Here is an 18,392-nt window from a genome sequence, read left to right on the forward strand (position 1 = left end):
CATCGATACATCGGCAATCGATATATAGCTGAAGTAGACCGATCCATTTTAGATGTTTCTCGATTTCATGCTTGCATACAACATTGAATATTATTTTATTGTGCTTGAGGAATTTATTTTGGGGTGATTTCCCCACCTGGTTCAGAAGTATACGCCCATTGTAGTTGAAGCAGAGACGGCAACATTCATCGGAGTGTCCATTGTTGCGTTTCAGAGCAATATAAAAACACCAAAACACGTATGCTTACCTCTTTTCTATATCTACATGTTATGTCATTCGAATTGCCTTCAACTTGAGCCATTTTTTGATTATTTCTTTTTATTTTGAGCAGCTCAAGTCTTTACAAGTCTTAAGGATATGGACATCTTATGTACCTCTAAAATGAAATTTTGACTTGTATACCCTGTAAATTAAAGGTTATACTAGAAAGCGTTAATGCCAAATATAAGTATGTATCAGGCAGAAGGATAGATACATATGTGAATGATCAACATGACGATTAAGATCGATATTGGTTGTACAGTTTGCTCTTGAGCATCGATAACTTTGGAATTATAGCAGCTTGGTCCGTAGATTTGTCTTACCCTTGCCTAAAGCAAGTTATTACAAATAATGTATGGCCTCCCTATTTTATATAGCTGCCATAGGACTGATCAGCCGTGATTCATTTTTTTAGGGCAACTAAAGTTTCATCAAAATCCGGGCGCTATATCATATATACATAGGTGCCATAGGTGCGTTAGAGAGAGAAGTGTAGGTACAGGGTATACGAGAGTCGGGCTGGCGCAAATTTAACGTTTTATTACTTCATTTTTTCAGCTTCTTCTACTTTACTACTTTTTCTCTAACTGCCGTTAGACCTTGTATGTGTGGGCGAGAAAGCCAATGCCAAATAAAAGTTAAATAAATAACAATTCAACGTTCCACAAATGAAGAAAATGAAAATACTTACCTACTGTACTTATTCCAAAAAGTATGTTACTTAAACAAAAAAAAAAGGATATATATACTATATTTAAGTCATTTACATATACATACATACAACTATTTACAAACTCTATATACACAAGACAAACATATAAATAGATACGACATATGTACATACATACGAAAATGCAAGAACACGAAAACAACTTATATAACATTTGCTGACTGTACTCCTTAGGCTTTTTACACCTTTTACCATTATAACTCGCAAGTGGAGACTTTTTCACAACTTTGCATGCGACATAAACCAATATTTGAATTTGAATTGAGATTTGTATTTAAATTTACATTTAGCATTAACATTTACATTTAAATTTAAATACGTACTTACTATAAAGTCAACTCAACTCAACTCAACTCGATACATATACACATAATTAAACAAATATTTAATGTAAATTATATATAATTATATAATAACACTCAAAAGAGAAAAGCGCAAGAGGACAGCAGAGAACATATTAACAATTTTATTATGATTATTAATTTTACACTAGACAGCTTCATTTGTTGTTGTGCGAGCCAACGAATCATCAGTCACAATGAATCAAAATGAATCACTGCTACCAAACAGAACAAAACTGAAACAAAAATTCAAGAAATCTCTTTGGTTATACATACATACCAATCTATATACATACATACATACAAACATATGTATTGAACATTTTACATATATACGATGTTATTTTAATCCCCCGCCTGTGATAGTGTTGAAAAAATGAGTCATTTACGAATAGTTTTCAGCGTTTTTTGATTCAATTTTTTCTTTTGGAAAAATTATTTAGATAATTCATTTATACAAAAATTATTATAAAAACGAAACGAAGACGTACTCGTACTAACGACATTTTATGGTTGCGTTTTGCAACATCTGATATGAATAATTTTTGCAAATAATTTTGAATACTTAGCAATTAGAAAATCTACAAATGGCAAAACAAAAATACAAATACTAAATAAAACAATCTAAGCATTAAATTGATGATAAACAAACCGCTAACTAAAAACTACTTACAACAAAATGACAATATTTATTTGTTGAAAAATCGATGACGATTATGAAAATTGATATGAAAATTCAGATGATGAAAACTTTGATGAAGATGATGAACAACAAACAACAGATGATAGTTATTCTTATGAAGAACATGAACAACATACAACAGATGATGAAAATGCAAATAAAGATGACGTATAACAAACAACATATGATGGAGCAAAACGTGATGGATATTCAAATGAAGATCATGAACAGCAAAAATAGCAAAAAATATATGACGAACAAACAGATTGTGAAAATTAATATAAAGATGATGAATAATAAGCTACAGATGATGAATATTCAGACGAAGATGATGAAAAATAAAACAAGAAGCAACTCTTGCAACATATCCGACTCTTACATAATGGGGAATAAAAGCTTGAATACCTACCTAACTACCTAAATTGGGGAGAAGGTATTTGGTTTGTTTTTTGGCAGACAAATTTTTAGTGAATTGTATGCAATTATTTTTACAAATGTATCATATATAGATTTATTAAGTAGTGCTTTAAAATTATTGAACACATACCGACGTGTTTTCGAAGTCTTTTGAATGCATCCGATTTCCAAAGCTGAGCTTTTCAAAACCTCCTGTTGTCTCTCTCTGTCACAGTGAAAATAAATTTAAATCCTTAATCGAAAGAAATACTTACAAATGCTTTCAATTTTAAACATGAATCATTCAGTAATTCATTAATTTAAAGCAAAACCAAATAGAATCAATCACAAAACTAAATGAATCACTAAGGAGAGTCAAATAAAACGGCAACGGAAAAAAACCTAAAATTATTTGAAGCCTTGAATTCATTTAAAAAAATTAGCCTTGTTGTTGAATGCGTTGATTTATGAACTAAATTTAAATTGACTTCAAACCGCATATGTTTAGATTTTGAATTTGAAAAATTCGTATTAGTGATTCGTGTGACATGCATAGAGGTAAACGTCCATCTCTAGCTTAGTTAAGTTCAAAACTTAAAAAATGTTCATTTGTATTTAGTCATATGATTCGACTGATCCTGAATTAATGGTTCGATCTTAGAATTTTTCTTATAAACATTTTATCTTGTTAGATTTAAAACTGGCAGATTACTTGTAGTTCTTATAGGCTATACATAAACAAATATACTATATGCTATATATAGGGTTCGAGACGCTTTACTATTCGACCTTTATTAATTCATTTTTTTTTTTTTGGTTTTGTCTATTCTGTACGTTGGAATATTTATTATTTTCAAACAGAAAATCAAATCGAAATGTAGTTGAAACGAAAACAATTCGGTAGTGAAACGATATGAGATAGAGAACACCGATGCGGAAACGAAATAAAATTAGAAACGAAACTTCGCAGTATTGAAATGCAGTTGCAACGGAACCGAAACGTTTCCTTGAGGTAATGAAATAGAACAGAACTGAAAATGATCAAAATTTTGGAAATGTTCAAATTACATTTTGAACGCAAAATGGTTGGGAAATGGAATGAAAATACAACAGAACTAAAAAGAGAGTCCATCAACAAACAAAACTAAAAAAGAGCAATTTGCAAACTTAGCTGTAGAAATGTTTTCGAAACATTCGTTTAGTTCTAAAGCCTAACTGGTTCTGAAACAAAATGAAAATAGTACAGAACTTAAGGAAGCGATAAAATGAAAACGAAACAGAAGTCAACAGTACAGAAGTAAAAAGTTATTAAAATGTTTTCGAAACATTCTTTCAATTTTAAAAACGAAGGTAGTAATTGAACTTGAAACTAACCTTTGAATGCTCAAAAGCTGTTCCATAAAAATCAAGTAAAAAATTCGGTACTAAGCATAATGCTTCCCTTTTCGAATCATTTCGATTTGATGGCCTGTTCCCAATAGAAGAGACAATATTTTTTATTGAATACCACATGCCACGTACACTGAGCAGTGCTGAGTAGAAAAATTCGTATAGCAATAATAAGTATCGAGATTCTAAAATCTAATAGAAACCAAAATCGAAACCGTAAACGAAACTGAAATCCTTTTAGTCCCTAATTAAGTTGTAGTGTGTATTTTTCCACGGGAAATTATTCGAAAATGGTTTCATTTTTAGCCTAACTAATGTACTCGTACTCGTATATGATGGTAGCAGCAGTAGCAGCAGCAAGAGAACAACAACAGCAACAACATCAGCAATTCTATAGATATTTTTATACATACACCAATCAATCCTATTGATAAAGAAAGTTAAGCAAACAAAAATTGTTGAATACTATTTTTTTGGGTGCGAAAGTGGAAGAGGAAGCAACATTTTTTGTCCGCAAACAAAGAAATCACATTCAAAAAAAAAAAAAAAAAAAAAAACAACAAACATACTAACTATATATACAAAAAAGAATAAACACTTAAATATATATATATATATATATACATATATGTAATAATAGTGCGTGTAATAACTAGTATTACATAATTCCATCCACTTTTGATATTTTAAAATAATACTGAATATGAATGATGATCCAGATTATAAGTATGTATACAGAAGCAAGAACCTATTTATAACAAAACGTATTGTATAATTAATGTATCTTAAATGTTTAAATGTTGTCTCTAACCCCGCATATAAATATATATATCTATATGTGTATGAATCATATTTGTGAATAGCAACAAAAAACAAAAACAACCACAACAGCAATTGTAAGCAACAGTGTTGTGCATTTCGTTGTGCTTTTGCACGAAAATGTTAAAAAAAAACGAGGAAAATAAATTATATATATATATATAATAATTAATTTAAAAAGCAAAACCAAAAGGCCAACTATTAAGTTAAGCACACACTTACACTCACACACACACACATACATCAAGCATACACACTCACTACCAAAAAACAATTTATATATACATACGTATTTGTATACATCTAAACTACATACCATATAGTGGCACCAAAATCCAAACAATATACGCAACTATATTGTCTTATTGTAGTGGTTTAACTAGTTACAAGAATTATATATTGATATTTACAAAAAAAAAAAAAAAAAAACAAAAAACAACAAAAACAAAACCAAAAACTAAATAAATACTACATATTATAAGTATTAAGCGAATGAGAAGCGCAGAGAAGCGACGACGCGCCCTGTGAAGCGCAGAAAAGGTATGAGGGAAGAGGAAAACCAATACAAAACGCTTTAATTATATTCAGAAAAATATATATACATACATACTTATACATACATACATATATATATATATATATATATATGATAACAATTATTGTACCACAAATTAGTTAAGAACCTTTTCTAGAATGTTATGTCTTCCCTTTGAATCAATTAAATAACAACAACAGCAACAGCAACAACAAATTTACTAAAACAAACAAACAAATTAACACACTTACTCACACACACACACACACCCAAACGCAGACGACACCAAATAAATGTTTAATGCAAAATAATAATTACTTGTGAGTTAGATAATTTCCGGTCTGTTTTGCTGCATGTGCGAGTGACCGTCTTATATACATAGCACAAATCAATGTTGAAAGCTCAGTTCGTGCCAACATTGTGCTGTCGTATGTGCATCCCGCTCGCCTGCTAACATAGCACAATACAATTTGCAAGCAATACTACATTAATTGAACAAGAAAAAAAACAATAATAAATAAAAGAGAAACAAAACAAATACAATAATATTTTCAAAGAAGCAACAAAAAGGAAAAAATAACACGTCTATAGAAGAACACGCCACAGAAGCAAGGAAAAGTTTACAAATCATCGATGCAGAGACAAAAGCAAATAAACCTTACACCAATTACAATAAGAAAAGTAAAAACATTTGTGAAAATGAAAAACAAAACAAAAAACAAAAAGAACACCAAAAAAAAAAAAAAAAAGAAAAACATGGACAACTACAATAAGATCGCAACAATTACTAACTGTGTACAATTAACAAAGCATTAACTGCAACTACTAATTCTATTTCTAATTCGAAACCTGTTTCAACGAAACTGCAATACAAAAACAACAAAACAAAAATCGTATATAGCCTAAATGTTGTGCACAAATCAACAACAACAAGAACAAATTTTCCTATAGTTTTCTGCTGTTACACTGATAAGAAGCAAAACTCATAATCTAAACAATATGTGAAGCAATGTTAAGAAATCAGTTTGCTGTGCGAGCGAGAGTCAAAAATTTGTCGGAAAATGGAATTGAAGTTTCTTAAATATTTGTAATTATTCGATTTAATAAACTCTATTTTTAGATTGAGATAAGAGTCTCAACTTGTTTAGTGGAGTTTTTCACTCTGTTTTAGGCTAGCAGGTATGAGTTTAAGGTTCTTCCTCAATCTTTGTTTCATAATTATTAGATTTAACAAAATTATGGCATCATAGACAGACTAAGCATATTACAATTTTTGTTTGGAATCTTCTCTAAAGGTTCTCGATTAGAGCCATCGAGTCGCTAAGCCATAAGATAACTTATTTTATAGATAAAAACTCCAAAATTCTTCTTAAGATTGAGTCTTTTGAAAATCAACAACCTAAACCTCGCTTTTAGATTGATTCTTCTACTTATTTTAGAGACATGCAGGAATGAGGTGAAGATTTTGTTTCATAATTATTAGATACTTGTATAACAAATTTCGAAACCGTTGTGTCACTAAGCAAACATATAAATCGTTTTCTGTTGAGTCTTCTGCTGATTCTTTCGAAATTGGTTTAACAGTTGTTCAGAAAGATTTTCAAGCTGCGTATAATTTGGAACAATAACATATTTATTCAGTTGAAAGGATTGGATACGGAGTTAAATATTTATGTGCCTAAATAGCGGCTTGTTTAGGCATACTTAGCAAAAACCCAAAAAACAAAGGCTTTCGTTGAGTGATCTTCCTTCAAATTACAAATTCTTATTGGCTTTGAATAGTGTTGCCAACTCTCAAAAGAGCTTGTGTCGAGTGTCATGCTGGCCAGCTTTTGCACAATTGCTGACTCCTTCCGCTTCCCGTTTTCGACAACTTTTTTGACAATCTGCTCGCACAGACAGACACACATATACATACTTGTACATACAAGTATATACTCGCAATTGAATTTTGGATTCCATTAATTATTAAATTCCTCGCCCACACACACAAACACACACACACACAGACACAATCACACACTTATTGAGCAAACGATTATACATACACGTACATACGAACACACTGATATATTACTACTAATATGATGACAAAGCGAAGCAAATGAGAAATGTTATATATACCTATATACATACATGCATACATATATAAATGTAATGTGTATCTTTAAAAGCAGACTACTCAGTGCAACAGAAAAGACTAGAAATTTATTACCTGAACCTTGAGAACAAAGTTTGAGTTTTCTTACTTTATGTGCAAACACACCTAAAAATATAAAAAAAAACAAAACAAAATCAACAACAAAACAAACGAACAAACAAAAGAAGCAATTACAACTACAACAAATGCGAGCCGCAGTACCACAAACTAAAAAAAAATGAAACGAAAAAGAAATACGAAATTGTTAGATATACTACATACTATACATGTCTGTGTATGTACATCAATCAGTATGTACTTGTATTTGAATTATTATTGGAAGAGTTTATTTAGTTTTAGTGAGTTGATAGGCTTTTTTCCACACTAACATAATAATACAAATAATAATTCTTGGAGATAAACGAAAGCGAACCCCATGCAGTCTTTTAGTAAATAGCATTTAAAAAAATAATTTCATTTTTAAGATCAAACATTTATTATACTTATATACGAGTACTATAAGCATATGGACCATTTGGGTTCCTAACTTTGCCTTCAAAATAGAACCCTAAAAACGAAGAGCAAGCAAATAAACAAAGAAAAAGGAGAAAATGGCTTTTTATCACCTACTTTCTTGTGTTGACTACTTTAAATGGTTGTGAATTTTGTAACGAGTTTTCGTTTACGTTTTAGCCAACCACAGACCAAAATGCTTACCCCCTACCCTCGTAAAGCTCACCCCTCCAAAAAAAAAACCCCACACACATAATAAATCTAGTAGGAATCTTGTGCTGTTCCGTTTCAAAATCAATCAATATATGTCACGTATATATTTGAAACTACAGTAACTGGAATGGGAAAGAAAACTATTTAGCATTTTGTCATTATCATTTCTCTCAATGGACAAAGTGAAGAAGAAGAAGAAGAAGCAGAAATAGAAGCAAAATCAGAAGTAGAAGCAGAAGAAAAAACAAAAAAATCAGCAACCCAGAATTAAACAAATGTGTACTCATTCGTGTGCCCTCCTTCGATATTTTATATTGATATGTTTCGTATTATATACACATACATACATATATATATATATATATATATATATGATATATATATATATATATATATATATATATATATATATATATATATATATATACATATATACACATACATTGGTAAATAAAATAAATATATGTACATTGTGGCGACGAATACATACGAGTACTTACGAGTATATTTACATACATACATTATTATTAAAAGTATTGTAGTTGAGTATTATGATGAGATGAAAAAGAAAACTTCAAAACTCGAATATGTCCTAGATATTTTGCTCATTGTTTTTAAAGCGTAGCGATATTTAACAAAATTGTACTATATATATATATATATATATATATATATAATATATATAGATATATTATATATATATATATATATATATATATATATATATATATATATATATATATATATATATATATATATATATATATATATATATATATATATATATATATATATATATGCATATATATATATAGCTAATTGTGTGTATTTACATATTACAGTTTACAAACAAAACCATAGCAAGTATGTCGTAGCATTTTTTGAAGAGAGTTTTCAATATTAAAGCAAAAATAAATTCTTGCATAATGTATGCCATACAAGTATATGTAATGATAATGAGAATACCAATAATTATAACTAACTAACCAACTAACTAACTAATTAATTAACAACAACAACAACAACAATGAAAGTGTCTGTTTTGAGAACAAAAAACCTTGCAATCAGGTATTTAAATCAAAATTTTTAACATAATATATAAAATATCATTTGAATTTTCAACTATTTTCAAATTATTATTTGGGATTGAAAAGTTTTTTGTTTGTTGTTGCCAAACTGAAACATTTTGGCCTAGACTTTTCATGAGGTAGTGATAGATATATATATATATATGTATATATATTTATATATATATGTATGTATATTTTAAATTTTTACCTAAGTACGTACATACATGTTTATACAGAAAAGAGGCATACAACTAAGCGACATATACAATGTCCACATATTCAACGAAACAAAATGCAATATTTAATTATTCAACTGTTCAAAATGTTTTTCTTTTTCTTTTTTTTGTTGTGTTTTTTGGTTTTCCATGCCCTGTACCCGAAAAAGTTTAAAAGCCAAATAATTGGTAAGCACGCCAAGACAAAACAATATGGAGATATCCGCCTATCCGTTCGTCAGTCTGTTCGTCTGTTTGGCTGTTTGAACACCTAGAACATGTGAATCATAACAGCTAGGGACACCAAGCTCGGTATATACATGTACACTTGTCTTATGTATATACAGAGCAAGTTTTTTTCAAATCATACGTGGCTATTTTATATAGCTGTCGTATCGGCTGGAGGTGGGATAACTTTTCTGTTAATAAAGATATCTTAAAAATTTGGTATTTACGCGTTTTGTATAGCCATATATATTCACCATATTCCGAAAATTAAGGATTTAAAATGTTATCAAAATCGGCTGTCTATATAATATAGATATGATCGGTGCAGATATCAAGTTTATTAGGGAAAACTTTCTTTCCCAACAAATTTGAAACATATAAGATTTTAAAATTGTCCCACAACAACCTAAAGCTCTATTAAAATAGAAATGATTGGTAGAACAAAGTTGGGAAAGCTTGGGTACGGAGTATAGAAGAGTCGTGATGGCACGACTTTAACGTTCTACTCGTTTATATATATACAATTAATGAGTTGATGTATTTGTTAACATTTGAAATGCTTTTCTAACATTTATACTCTTGCCACTAATTTTTTTGAGCTAAGTACTTACATATATTTCTAGTTTAAACTGAACCCAAATACAAAAAGGAAATTGAGCCAAAAAAAATTGTATACATGTTTCCAGAAGGGAGAAAATTATGAGATATATACACCACACTACATATTAGTGATAACCATAAGCAAAGACCAAAACAAAACAAAAAAAACAGAGACTTTTTTGAATTCAATTCCTCCTCGCGCCAGGAAGGAGTTCAAGTTAAAGGGATCTAACAATTGTGTAATGTTATATATGCATATACATATGTATGTATATATGTGTATATGAATATATAATTATAATAATAATAATGACAACAACAACAAAGACAAAATAGCCTTACAAGAATCTCTAAAATCAATCGTAAAAAATCAATAATTCCATCGTACATATATTTTTATGTTTTTAACAACAAGGGGAAAACCAAATTTATAAAGACGAAATATTTTTACAGTACACAGATTTGAGCAGTTTTTAATACCAGCAAACAAAAATACAAAAAATGAGAGATTTAAGGAAAAACAAAAACAAAAAAATCACTAAACAATTATTAAAAATGAAATGCAAAACGCTTCCGACAATAAGCTTTGGCCACACTAAAGTATATTAAACAAAAAAAAAAAAAAAAAAAAAAAAAAAAAAAATTACGTTTTACAAGCAAGCTTTTTGCGTTCGTGAAACAAAAAATAAATACAAAACAAAAATTATAAAAATTATATAACACATCGTACGTTTGCCCAACTTAATGTATGCGTTATAACTTACATACATACACACACATACATACATCAATATATATTTATGGAGTTGTATTTCAAGCAAATGCAATAAATGCATCAACAGAGGCGATATTGTACTTATTTTCATGATACGCATTTGAAGCGAACATATCAAAACAAAATTTAGCATTAAAGTGAAGAACAAAACAAAACAAAAATACCAGAAAGTTGACTCCTAAATAGTCGTGTGTGTTAAAGGGGTATTCGAATAATAAGCTCTGAACACAGCGACAACTAAAACATATACTCTCACAAAAAACACACACATAAATATCTATAATTATAGGTCAATGTAGAGCCGTATAATACCAGAAATCAAGTTATATAGCTGTTCCAAAAAGGCGCCATAGTGTGAAAGAAAATTACTAAAACAAAGGAAGTTGAACAAAAAAGAAAAGAAAACAACAAAATTACAACTGAAACATAAATTAAGCATGAATATTTTTTGCTGTGTCTTAGTCCATGTGTCGTAACGAATTTATTGAATTAAATACAAATAAAGAAAAAATGAATGAAAAATTTTAAGAAATTTAAAACTTAGATTTTTGATTTGTTTTTAACAAGAAAAACAAAAGCAAAATAAAAAAAAACGCATGCGAAAAATTTCTAAAAGTAAAACAAACAAAATGCACAAATGTTTTCAACTACAAAATTGCCTTTTACTTGTATTTTATTTTATACTACTACAACAAAAAAATACGAAAAAAGAAAAAAAAAATTAAATTTAATAATCATGCAAAAAGAAAACACGCTGAATGTTTTGTTTGAATGTTTTGCAATGCGCCTAAAAAAAACTGTGACTAACACTTGAAAGAAGGAGGGGAAGATGTTGAAGAAGTGGATGAAAAAATACCAAAAGTAAAACTCCAATAAAATAACTAAAATACTAAAAACTAGGTTACTAACTGAAAAGTTATTCTTAGGGCAAGAATTTAAAGAAATGCTAAATGAAAACAAACACACACCTACACAGACAGACAGACATACAGACACATAGTTAAGCTAAACTATATAGTATATAGTATATGCTATATACCTATGTACACACACACACACATACACATGCACACATACATACATATATGCAACGGCATGGCTACGGTACATACATTCTACATATGTGCCGCGCAGGCGCGCCAACGAGGACGTGCTAGTTACACACATATTACGATAAGTATTTATTTACACATACTTAAGCATATGCAGCTACATATATACATACATATATACTACATCACCCACACATACACACATTAATACATAAATGCATACATATGTATTCCAAATGTGTACATATTCGTAGCGAGAGGTCTACACATCACTAATTAGAAACGATGTAAAGGCTACTTTTACTAAAAATTATATAAATATACACAGCATGTATGTATATCTATATATATCGATAGTATATATACACTGACATTTGATGAATGCTAAACCAAAACAGCAATTTACTTATATGAACAAGTTTCTTTAAAAATAATTCATATGAAAAACACAAAAAAATGAAAAGCAAACAAGGAAAACCGAAGCAAAAAAAAAAAAAAAAAAACAAAAACAAATCACACAATAAATATACACTTATTTAAATATTTAATGAAAACAAACGATTTATATATATACATACATATATAAATACACATATGTATATAAAAATAATGATATATGCGTATATATATACACACATATATATATATACATACCACTACATAGTTTAAATGTTTATTTATTGTATTTGAGCCAGATGGATGATAAATTTAAATAAAAATTATAATAACAAGAAATGCAAGTGGATTCTATTTTCTTTTTTTGTTTTTTTCTTTGCGATTTCAGATTTTTATGTGCTATAGCCCTAGTACTCGATCGAAACAATATGAAAGGCAATGCAATTTCATGCTGATTCTTCTGATATTGCCATGGATGGCCAAATGACGCGACGTTTTAATTTTAAACCAATATTTTGTAGAGTGGGCAGCTTATCATCATTTAATCTATATAAGTACTTATGTTGGTAAAAGTATATGTGCATATTTATTATTTGTTTAATTTAAGTCAATTGGGTGACATAAAAAGCTAAATCGAGGTGCAAAATATAATTGTAATCGTAGAAAAAAACACTCTAAATTGTTAATGCCTCTCACACTCATTGGCCACAGATCTCTCAAGGCGTTCGAGGTGTGACCGCTGTCTATATAGTGGACATTTTTCAGCAGACGTTCATCTTCATTGGGTCTTATTGGTCTAAAAAATCTATTATTTTTTTTTTTTTTGGAAATGCGATGAGTCAAAGCATAAGTTTTCTGCTCACAATCTTAATTACTTGTATTAAGGCGAACGATCTGAAATTGTCACCATTTGGTCACCATTTGTAATAAAATTCGACTCTAAAGTGGGGACAAGTGGAGTCAATTCTAACTCTGGCTTATTTCTAAAAGAATAACTGCATTAATAATCAACTCACAACCTATATGTACTATTAAAGCTTAATAGCTAAAAATGTCTCGCAACTTACTATTTGCAAAAAAATTGACTTTAAAGCGGGGAAAGAAGTTTCTAAAGCTCCAACGGGTTAATCATTCTACTCTGTCGATAGCACACGATAGTATATCGTTATCATATTTGATATTGCGTTCTACAGATTCTACAGTAAAAGGATTTATTTTTTTTTCATAGATGGGCTAAATTATTGGGGGCTACATTTTTTGATTCAGACATTTATTGATTTGAACCTGCAATTAATGCTTACTAGTGGCAAACTTTTTTGGGCAGCCCTAGAAATGTCTTAACATGAACTGTCGGCCGACCGATAAACCTCAGCTATATTAAGCTAACTTTATGGGTAGCCATTGTGGCTGCCAAAAGCAATAAAGATTGTCATTGTTGAACCATAGGTAGCGCGTTTATATCATGTAATTGGTAATTCAAATCGAATCTTAATGGTACCCTAATTATGTAGATAGTGCAATATAATTTATGAGTGCACTAAACTGGAGCAGATTAGAAATAATGCGGGAAGTGCCCCAGTCATAATATCAAAACATACTAATACAATCTATTAGTATTGTCGTGCGGAACACAGTCAGATTTCTGGTCAGTTCATCAAGTTTGAGGTACTAAGAAGGCTGATTAGAAGGCGGTTTCCAATTATGTAGAGAACAAAGCAAAAATTTTAGCTTAGGCGAATGCTTTATATTTTATAATTTGCGAATTGTTTCTCAGATTTTTTAATTAAAATGAAAGAGTCTTGTGCACAATTTATTTAAGATTGTCTTAAAGATGCAACTTTTTTTTTGGTCTGGCAACGATGCACTGCCAGGGAAATAGTAGCAAACGAGTAAAGATACCAGAAGAGCTGTTCTTCAGCAGATGAGTGCTTGGAAAAGGGTTTAAAGAACTAAACTAGTTGTGTTGGAAACTCTTTTTCTTTTGTGAAGAACCTAATTTGTGAGCAATATATTAAGAATTACTTGAAAGAGATAAAATGTGAGTAGTGATAGTTGTTTCTCTGGGCATAGTTCACTTAATTCACAGATTCCTGCTCCAAACAGCTCGTTCCCCAAATACATCGAGAAGATTTGAGAATTGTCGGCGGATAACTTTTGCTAATGGATCAATTCATGAATAATATTGCTATTAATAATCGGCGATAGCAGGGACAACGTTGGCGAGGATTTCTTACCGCGGCCAAAACCGACAACCGATTATATTGGCCTAAAAAGAAAAGAAAAAAGAATGGCATGGTGGTGGCTGGGAATTCTACATTTCTCGCTAAACTTTCTATTTTTTAAAATTTCAATGAAAAACAGATCTGGGTCCTTAGATTTGGCTTCTCTGTAAACATATTTAATTGCACAGATAAAAATATTTGAAAGTAAAAACAAGTTTGAAACAAGACAAACGTAAAATACTTTGTTCGTTCTTTCTGCATTCTATTTTAATTTTTGATTGTGAAATTTATTTTGGTGGTTTAAAAGTAATTTTGGTGCCCAAGGAGCAATAGAGCTTAAGAAAGTACCCTGTAGTTATGCGGACTGGTACTGATCCTGCCAGTTCTTCAGTAAGCACGACGATGCAAAGTGTTGCTGTGTTTTATACAAATTTCGGGATCATACTGTTATTGTCTAATCTATCTAAAATTGTCAAAAGGTATATAATTTTTTATGTTTTCTTTAAATTTTAAATAAAAAAAACCATTTAATTGATGGTAATTTATCAATTAAATTAATAAATAGTTGGGCGAGTTTAGTTTGTTTTTCTTCTGCGGTATTCAAGAGGTGGTTCAAAATGAATTCACTTCATTGGCATTTAAGTTATAACAAGTTTTGCATTAACTGGTACTGGTACTGATCATGCAGGGCGCTGGCACCATAGTAGTGTATGCAACTAAAAGGGTAGGTGGAGGTGGAGACTGGGTAAATAAAGATAGCCCTTTTTCCACTTTTGATGGAGGTGGAAATGCGGGCTTGCTGGTCTCCACTCCTATTACTTAATAAGAGTATCATATGGAGAGAATACTGTCAGCCTTTACCGCACTAACTGAAGATAGGTAAGCAACGCGTTTTCTCTTTAGATTTCTATTGGATTTCGATAGAACATCCTTTGTAGTTATATCGAAGTATGTCAGAAGCTAGATCAGGAGTCGAAGATATTGGCAGATTCGATATACTTGTCTACCAGCTAGGTATACGAGTTTATCGGTAGCTAGTTAGTTGGGTATTCGGAGGTTCAAAGTAAACACTCACTTGCATTTTAAAACACGTTTTTATTAAACATCATGGGGGATAAAAAAAAAAGAAACTAATATACAATGACGTCCATTTAATGGCGGAGCTTCTTGGCCACACAGACATCGATGGAGCGGTTCACCTCATTGAGGCCGTTGACAGCCTCATCGGCGGCGTTGTGGGTGCAGACATTGCCTTCGACGAAGACGGCGGGAATGCGTTCGTTGGTGCTCTGCTTGATGGTCTTGATGGAGGAGCGAGCCTGGACCAGATAAACGGTGGCCTGTATGTAGAACTTGGCCATGCATGACTGCTTTAGCACGGAGTTCTTGTAGTTCTGGCACTTGTTATAGGTGCGTCCCAGACTCAGGCCGCCGAACACCAATTGCTGGGTGGCTTGGTTCACATCGGTGGCGATCTCAGCGGAGGTGTGTGCGGCAACCACAGTGCAGTCGTGCATCTCCTCGTGGACAGTATCCAGAATAGCATTGATTTCATCATCTTGGGAGGCCACACATTGGGGGCTCTCGGCGCGACGCGCCTCAATATTGTCGATGGCCTCCTCGAGTTGCTGATGAGGCTCCACAACGATCTCCTCATATTGGTGCACCAAAGCCTTGGCCGTCTCCTCGCCCAGATGGATCATATCCTCGACAACGGTGAAGACCTGAGCCTGGAATGGGGCAGGCAGGGAGGCGAATCCGTGGGCGGGTGCCGGTCCGGCATTAATGCCGGCCAAACAGCTCACGGCCAGAACAATTGCGGCAATAATTAGCTTCATGTTGTGCGATCCTTTCTTTATGGTTAGCTTGCAGAAATGTTGGGTATTTATAAGTAAATCGCTATGCGCTTTTCTTATCAAAAGCAGCGATACGTTCCTATCTTAATTGGCCTAACCAAGTTGGGCGCAATTGTTCTGCCAATGTACCAAGCTTGTAAATCAAAAGCGGATTTACGAGCCTCAGCTATTTTGGTCTTTATTTTTGGTCCGACATCGCCATCGCCATTCTTGGGGCGACAGACATCACAACAATTTGGAGCAGCTGTGCATTACACAATGAACAAAGCCAATAAACATAATAATTATTAATATTATGAGAGCTTACTTATTTATGCATTTAGAGAACGGCAAATTAGCAAAATACTAGGCATCATTAAATTGACCAAGAAGCAGCCAATTGAAGTGGCTTTATCGCCAATGGCGGATAGCCTTGAAACGCTTTACTTTTAATTACAGTCGGGTTACATTTTATAATTATTGGACTATGAATGTCTTAGCCGCGTTAGTATCACTCTTTTTGGCCAAGCTTAGTTTTGTGGTTTTTTCGTGGTTCGCATTGAACTTAAAAATGCACAGAACACTTCCACGATATTTGAGTTGCGGTCATAAAACCAGCGAGGGCGCAGCGTAGGCGCTGCACAGTGGTACAAAATATACATCCCCCAAAAATGTTCAGTAATTTTGAAAAGGGCAGTGCCTAATGGCTGTTCATATAAAGCAGCGAAGTGAAGCCAATAAAATGTAAAAAATCAGGCCAACAAAATAGTTGTTTTATATTTAAAGTAAGAAAGAGTCTTAAGCGATACAATTTGGTGACCCCGACGTTGCTTTGTCCTGAACTGGAGAGTTGAATGTAAAATTTGAGTGTTATTCAATTAATTTATACCTTGGTATTTTCCCTCAATAAATATGTGTATTAAAATAGCATAATTGGTTGCACTCTTTGCACACAAGTCTACGACTTCTAGCTTCAGCTCCATCTGCTCCAGGGTATACCCCTCATCGTGTCAAGCTATTCAGATCCAGGTTTCAAGGCTTCCAACTATTGGGTACCAGCACCTCCAAGCTTTTAGCCATTCAGTACTGGCGGCTCCAAGCTTCTCGGCACACCCTCGTCCCAGCTACTTGGCTTTTAGCTAATAAGTGTGCTCTAGTCCAAGAAGATTAGGACCTACAAAGATTCCTCGCTGACTTACAGAATTTGTAAAAGGTGAGTCTTCTGGCCAGATGCTTGGACTAGACTAAGATTTTTCTCAGACTAACAGCAGATATGGAAAGACGAGTCTTCTGGCAAAAATTGTAGATTGGACCGATTAAGAATTTTAAAGAGGCAAGATTTTTCTCAGATTAACAGCAGATATGGAAAGACAAAAACTGTAGTTTGAACCTAAAAATAACTTTAAAAAGTCAAGCAGGGCTGGTATATATGTATATAAAAACGTTTGAATATAGTGTCGGACGTTTTTCATCTTTTTGTTTTGGTAGCCACCGAGTAAGGCACCACCTTTAAGTGGCAAAGAAGTGGTTGTCTCTCTGTGGCATTCGCTGCTCAAGCACCACTGTGCGCCGTTGGAAACGCTCCAAAATGCTGGCCAGCAATGCATCTTGTCGATTGACGTGAGCTGCATTTGATGGCTGCGGCAACAACTAAGTGGCACTGGCAACAACAATAATAACAATAGCAACAGCAACAGCAAGCTGTTCACTTTTGATCGTTGCGCTGCTTGAGCGCGTTTCAAGGGCGACTTTTGTCGCTGGAAAAGTGCAGCTAGTTGGCAGAGAGAACAAAAAGAAACAACAACTAACGGCTAACTGGGCTGTAACACGACACCTACGAAACATTTGATTCTGTACACTAAAAGTTGTACAAGAATATACATATATAGTATTAATTGATATATATATATATATATATATATATATATATATATATATATATATACAAGTATATTAGAACTTTGCGTGCGAATCGAAAA

General features: G+C 32.0%; 1 protein-coding gene across 1 annotated transcript; it reads right to left on the bottom strand.

Annotated features, from left to right (window-relative positions):
• Nucleotides 1–15,653: 15,653 nt before the first annotated feature.
• Nucleotides 15,654–16,421, bottom strand: LOC115630200. The gene has a single exon (XM_030526768.1). The coding sequence runs from the start codon at nucleotides 16,414–16,416 to the stop codon at nucleotides 15,730–15,732; it is 687 nt and encodes a 228-aa protein (XP_030382628.1). The 5' UTR covers nucleotides 16,417–16,421; the 3' UTR covers nucleotides 15,654–15,729.
• Nucleotides 16,422–18,392: the final 1,971 nt, after the last annotated feature.

Source organism: Scaptodrosophila lebanonensis, unplaced genomic scaffold (assembly GCF_003285725.1).
Source record: "Scaptodrosophila lebanonensis strain 11010-0011.00,11010-0021.00 unplaced genomic scaffold, SlebRS2 tig00000359-arrow-arrow-pilon, whole genome shotgun sequence".
In the NCBI taxonomy this organism is placed as follows: Eukaryota; Metazoa; Arthropoda; class Insecta; order Diptera; family Drosophilidae; genus Scaptodrosophila; species Scaptodrosophila lebanonensis.